At 38.6% G+C, this 6,318-nt stretch overlaps 1 protein-coding gene across 1 annotated transcript; it reads left to right on the forward strand.

Annotated features, from left to right (window-relative positions):
• Nucleotides 1-1,034: 1,034 nt before the first annotated feature.
• On the forward strand, nt 1,035-6,070 carry LOC106696115 (rho GTPase-activating protein 19-like; the record flags this gene model as incomplete). The annotated part of the gene is made up of 3 exons (XM_014451221.2): nt 1,035-1,138; nt 3,661-3,926; nt 5,990-6,070. Coding segments are annotated over exons 1-3 (451 nt in total), but the record flags the coding sequence as incomplete, so codon positions are not given.
• Nucleotides 6,071-6,318: the final 248 nt, after the last annotated feature.

Here is a 6,318-nt window from a genome sequence, read left to right on the forward strand (position 1 = left end):
CCTCTTCTATGAATTACTTTTTTTTTTTTTTAAATAGATTTTATTGATTTTCCACAGAGAGGAAGGGAGAGAGATAGAGAGTTAGAAACATCGATGAGAGAGAAACACCGATCAGCTGTCTCCTGCACATCTCCCACTGGGGATGTGGCCGCAACCAAGGTACATGCCCTTGACCGGAATCGAACCTGGGACCTTTCAGTCCACAGGCCGACGCTCTATCCACTGAGCCAAACCGGTTTCGGCTCTATGAATTACTTGATCATATCCTTTGACTAATTTTTTATTGAGTTGAGTGTATTTTTAAAATAAATGTTAGGCATACTTATAAATCCTGAATGCTAATTCTTTTAGCATGCAAATGTTTTTTCTCCAGTTTATGGTTTATTTTTTATTATTTTTAAAGTTTTAAATTTGTTTATTCATTTATTATGAATGGATATGTTCACATAAATAAAAAATCCAGAAAGTACAAAAGAACATACAGTGAAAGTTTCTCTCCCACTCCTGTTCTTTCACGCAGTTCCTCTCTACAGAGGCATTGTGACTTCATTCTTTAAGAACTTTGTTTATACTGTCATTTTTTTATAGAAATTTTAATGTACTTAAATGTATCAATCTTTTCTTTGTGGATTGTGCTCCTTTTACCTTGTTTAAGAAACATTTCCTCTGCCTCATTAATTTATTCTTCTATACTGTTTTCTAAAATTTCTATATTTAGATCTTTATTCTGTCTGGAATTTTTTTTGTATGTATGATGTGAGGTAGGGGTCACCTTTCCCTCCATATAATACAACTACTGGTCCTTACACTTTTACATTATGTGGTTGTTTCATCTACTACAACTTTCTATGTGATGGGAGACTATTGTTGAATTTCATCTATATGTTGGCAAATATAATGAACTAGTCCAGTTTTTAATTTCTGTTTTGTTCCTTCTTGCAGATGAGTGTGTAGAGTCTTAATAAGTACTGCCTTTCAGGCCCCATAATGTGCCCTTGTGTCCTGTAGCATGCCTGGAATTTGTGTAGGCTGTAATGAGGCAGGGAAAGGAGGGTTCCTTTGTCACAACAAACAAGGAGAAAGCTTTTCGCAGTCTCTTCGATTTACCAATGCCTCATCCGAAGCTTTCAGCTCTTATGTAAGAAATTTATTTTTTTTGAGCAAACTTAGAGTTTGTATTAAAATAAGATACTGCAGAGTAGGGCATTGTTATTGCTTAAATATAGTATTTTTTCTTTAGTCCTAGAAATCTCTTAAATTCTTCCATGCTTCTTGATATTCTCAGCTTTATATTGTGGGGTCATGTATTCTGTGGAAATGAATTAGCTACATTACTACTTAGAGGAGTTATTTTTCCTGGAAGAGTGCTAAGTGTTGTGGAAGACTTAAGTTGTGATTGTTTTTGTTGTGGGAATGTTTGTATGAGTCAGGTGAATTTCGACTTTGCTTGACAGATGTGATTACTTGTCCTTTCTGGCTTGTGTTCTATGTACTCATCTGTTATATAACAGATGACTGTTTATATAATAAGGATTAGCACAAGCCATCTTCTATAATAATAAAAGCGTAATATGCTAATTAGACCGGATGAAGCCGGGACTGTGAGGGCAGCCCGGGTCCCAGGTACCTGCCGAGGTCCCAGGTACCTGCCGGCAGCCAGAGGAGGGAAGCCCGGGTCCTGGGTGCCAGAGGGAAGCCGGTGCTGGCAGCCGGGGGAAGGAAGGCCTACTCTTGCACAAATTTCGTGCATTGGGCCTCTAGAAATAATTTTTAATGGGTACAAACAAGTGGTGATGGCTCTGCTACAAGAGATTGAATAATATAGTTTTTTTTTTTTTTAAATATATTTTATTGATTTTTTGCAGAGAGGAAGGGAGAGAGATAGAGAGTTAGAAACATCGATGAGAGAGAAACATTGATCAGCTGCCTCCTGCACACTCCTACTGGGGATGTGCCCGCAACCCAGGTACATGCCCTTGACCGGAATCGAACCCGGGACCTTTCAGTCCACAGGCCGACGCTCTATCCACTGAGCCAAACCGGTTTTGGCAAATAATATAGTTTTATATGTAGCATATTAAAAGCAAAATGTACAGTAGTTAGGTATTAGGAAACACAGAATAGGGAAGGAATTATTTCTGAGTCAAAGGAGCTTTGCCAGGAATATAACCCAAGTAAAGTAGGAGTAGAAAACCAGCTAAGATCAGGAGCCAACAGAACATTAAAAAAAAAAAAAATTGATTCTAGAGAGAAGAAGGGAGAGAGAGAGAGAGAGAGAGAGAGAGAGAGATAAAGAGAGAGAGAGAGATAGATAGTGATGTGAGGATTGGTTGACTCCTGCACGTGCCCTGACCAGGTATCAAATCTGCAGCCTGGGTATGTGTCCTGACTGGGAATAGAACCCACCACCTTTTGGTGTACGGGATGGCTCTCCAACCAACTTAGCCACACTGACCAGGACTTGCTCAGTATTACTCAGTGATAGAAGAGTGAAATTAGAAGCAAAATACTATTGACTTTTTCAAGTGCCTTAGAAGAATCTGTCTGAGGAAAGACTGGATTTAGATCATGAGCCAGAGGCATCCAGAATTGAAGGATTTTCAAATAAAGCCTATTTCTGGACCTGGACAAGGCTGAATTAACATCTATATTTTTACGTACCTGTGCCTTACATTCTAGTGAAGCCTTTTTGGTTATGAGGAACAGAATTCAAGAGTGTTTGGCTCAATTAAAGGGAGTTGACTATAAGGAAATACCTACCTGTGTAGGGACCCAGGAACCAAAGAACCCTATAGATAATTGTCTTCAAAGTGTCTATGACACTATTTAGATTTAGTTTTAAGTCTTCAATAGTATCATCATGCTTACTGTCATATAGTTCCTGTGACAGTAAACATGATTAACCTGAATGTAGCGGTTGGCAGCAATTGGTCACTGCATGGTAAATACCATATAGTAGTGACTGTGTTCCCAAGAAGGACTTAACTTGATGATTACCCATGGCTCTGTTAGGCGGAATAGCTGCAGGCCTGATGTTTTACAAGTATTTAACAGTAATCATTCAGGGTTTGACTGTTTTAATAAGGAAATGTAGTCTATGTGACTAGCAATTCTAATATGTTATTAGATTTGGGAGGCTGTAAGGATCTGTATCTTCCTATGGTATATGCCTGAAATTAAGAGGCAAATTCAAGTCACATAATAGAGGCTATCTGGTCTCTTTTCTTTCTTTTTTAAAATTATTATTATTTTAAATATATTTTTATTGATTTCAGAGAGAGGAAGGGAGAAGGAGAGATAGAAACATCAATGATGAGAGAGAATCATCGATCTGGCTGCCTCCTGCACACCCTTACTCATGTGCCCTAACCAGGAATCGAACCATGATCTCCTGGTTCATGGGTTGACGCTCAACCACTGAGCCACACGTCTTTTCTTTAAACTAAATTCCTAAGTATCTAGGTGGGTATGACTTAAACAGCAACAAGTTCAAATTGTCTTCTTTTGTACAGTGACCAGATTAAGGATAAGGTTTTTCAAAAGACCAATGTGTAGATTAACCCACAGAAAGAGTGAATAACTGTGTGGTTGAGAGGGAATGAGAAACACATGAAAATGATCTAGTCCCACCTCAAGATTCTTCTGTTTCATGTTTTTCAGTGATGCCATCTGCAATTTTGTTATCTGCAATGACTCTTCCCTTCGAGGTCAGCCCATTATCTTCAATCCTGACTTTTTTGTGGAAAAACTCCGTCATGAGAAACCTGAGGTGTTCACTGAGTTGGTGGTCAGCAATATCACAAGGCTCATTGATTTACCTGGAACTGAATTGGCTCAGCTGATGGGAGAAGTGGAACTTAAGTTGCCTGGTGGGGCTGGCCCAGCGACAGGATTCTTCCGGTCTCTAATGTCTCTCAAGCGAAAGGGTAGGAGATGTGTTTGGGAAGGGTATACGCATCTTAGTTGCTTTTTGGGTTTCATTCTTGGCATCTTATGTTCATTGAGGAGTTGCTAATACCATAAAGCAATTTTGGTTGTTTTTTTTTCTTTCATTTTCATAAGAAGTAAAACAACAAAAATTATTTTAAAAGTCTAGATAAATTAAAGCCAAATATATATGTCAGTCCCTGAGAGGTGACAATTAATTTAGGTATTTAACAGGGACACCTTGATTTTCATTCCCTATTAATACTGTACTAAAATAATGTTTAAAATAAAACAAAGTTCATAGCTAGAGAGTACAGTAAAGACAGTTTGAGCATTTTTTTTTATTGCAGTTGTTAGTTCCCAGATGTTTTAACAGCTGGAAGTGCACCTGAAAATGCACCAGGAAATGTAATCAAAACAACTATCAATCAACTCTGCAAGTTTAACATTAGATTGTAGGTTTCTTGAATGGAATGCTTCAATGGAATGCTTTGAAAAGGCAAATAAAAATATCTATGACTCACCCCAAAACAGCCTTCCCAGAAAATAAATTACAGTGCTGCTTTAAAAAAAAAAAAAAAAAATAAAAAAAAATATATATATATATATATATATATATATATATATATATATATATATGTTTTATTTATTTCAGAGAGGAAGGGAGAGGGGTAGAAAGAGATAGAAACATCAATGATGAGAAACAATCATTGATTGGCTGCTTCCTGCACGCGCCCCACCGGGGATTGAGCCCATAACCGGGGCATGTGCCCCAACTGGGAATCGAACTTTGGCGCTCAACCACTGAGTTACACCAGCTGGGCTACAGTGCTACTTTTGATAAGATATTAAAGAGGTACTATCTTATTTTATTAAATATAAGGAAATCATTAAGGTAGCAAAAAGTTTAAACATTATAATCTGACCCTGTATCTACTCTAGTGGATAGTCTGTCATGCTTTGACAATTATGGCTCTAAGTTCTATTATTTGTTTGTTTTTAAATTAAATATCAACATTTTAGGTATTGTTTTGTCTTCAAGAAACCTACAATCTAATGTTAAACTGGCAGAGTTGATTGAGAGTTGTTTTGATTGCATTTCCTGGTGCATTTTCAGGTGCACTTCCAGCTCTTAAAAGATTTTTTTCTTTTAAATATATATTTATTGATTTCAGAGAGGAAGGGAGAGGGAGAGAGAGATAGAAACATCAATGAGAATTGATTGGCTGCCTCCTGCACACCCCCTACTGGGGATCGAGCCCGCAACCCGGGCATGTGCCCTTGGTCAGAATCGAACCTGGGACACTTCACGTTGGGGTTTTATTTTTATTTTACAAGAATATAACATGCTGCAACAGGAAACACAGGGATTGAGTACATCATCTGTATCTCGGAAACCAGCTCCAGTTGTCAACAATAAATAAATATTTCAATAGTGAGGAGTCCCTGACCGGCGCCAAGAGGTTCCCAGCACGTCCCGAGGTAGAGCCTGGTGGCAGGAGGGACACAGGCTGCCAGGTCCTGCTGAGATTCTCGGGTCGAGGCAGACTATGGTCATAATAATATAGTCACAATAATAAATAACAATAGCAATCACACCCACAGACAGTAACAAAAATAACATGCTCTGGCAGTCGTCACAGAACCAACAAGACGTTATAACTTAAATAATTGTCTCCTGGAGGAGCTCACAGTGCAGCGAGAACAGGGCTGATTTCCCGGGCACAGGGGGCGGCCGCCTGGTCCATCACCTCCCCAGCCTGGCCTCCTGCTCAGGCCCCACCTCAGCAGGTTTGTTCAGCGATGCCCTGAGGTGACAGGCAGGTTCCGATTTTCCCAGTCCTGCTCTTCCACACAGCCTCTCTCTGTAACTCCACTCCCAGCTCTATCCACTGAGCCAAATTGGCAAGGGCCAGCTCTTAAGATTTTTGTTATTGACCTTGTGAAAGCCTTTGCTGAACTGTGACATCGGATGCTTGAGTGGTTTTCAGTATGCTGATTTTTGTATTATTTGTGGAAAATATAGTCCTGTGTTATTGTTTCTTTTCTTTTTTCTTTTTAGAAAAAGGAGTAATATTTGGATCCCCACTGACAGAGGAAGGCATTGCTCAGATATACCAGCTAATTGAATATCTACACAAAAGTAAGACTACTTAAAATTTTGTTGTTCTTTGTTAATGAAGAATTGTCTGCTTTCTATTGAGAGCTGACACCCTTGAGTTAGTAGGTGCCAATTAACCATCAACAAAGACACTAATCAGTGATAATTTCAGGTGGCATGTTTCTAAATATATTCTGTTTTAAATTTCACTTCATATATTGATTTGTTTTTTGTTTTCAAATATGTATATAAATTAGCTCGTGTCAATCACATCTTCCCCTTGACTCAGA

The sequence above is a fragment of the Myotis lucifugus genome, unplaced genomic scaffold, assembly GCF_000147115.1.
Source record: "Myotis lucifugus unplaced genomic scaffold, Myoluc2.0 scaffold_9445, whole genome shotgun sequence".
Classification (NCBI taxonomy): Eukaryota; Metazoa; Chordata; class Mammalia; order Chiroptera; family Vespertilionidae; genus Myotis; species Myotis lucifugus.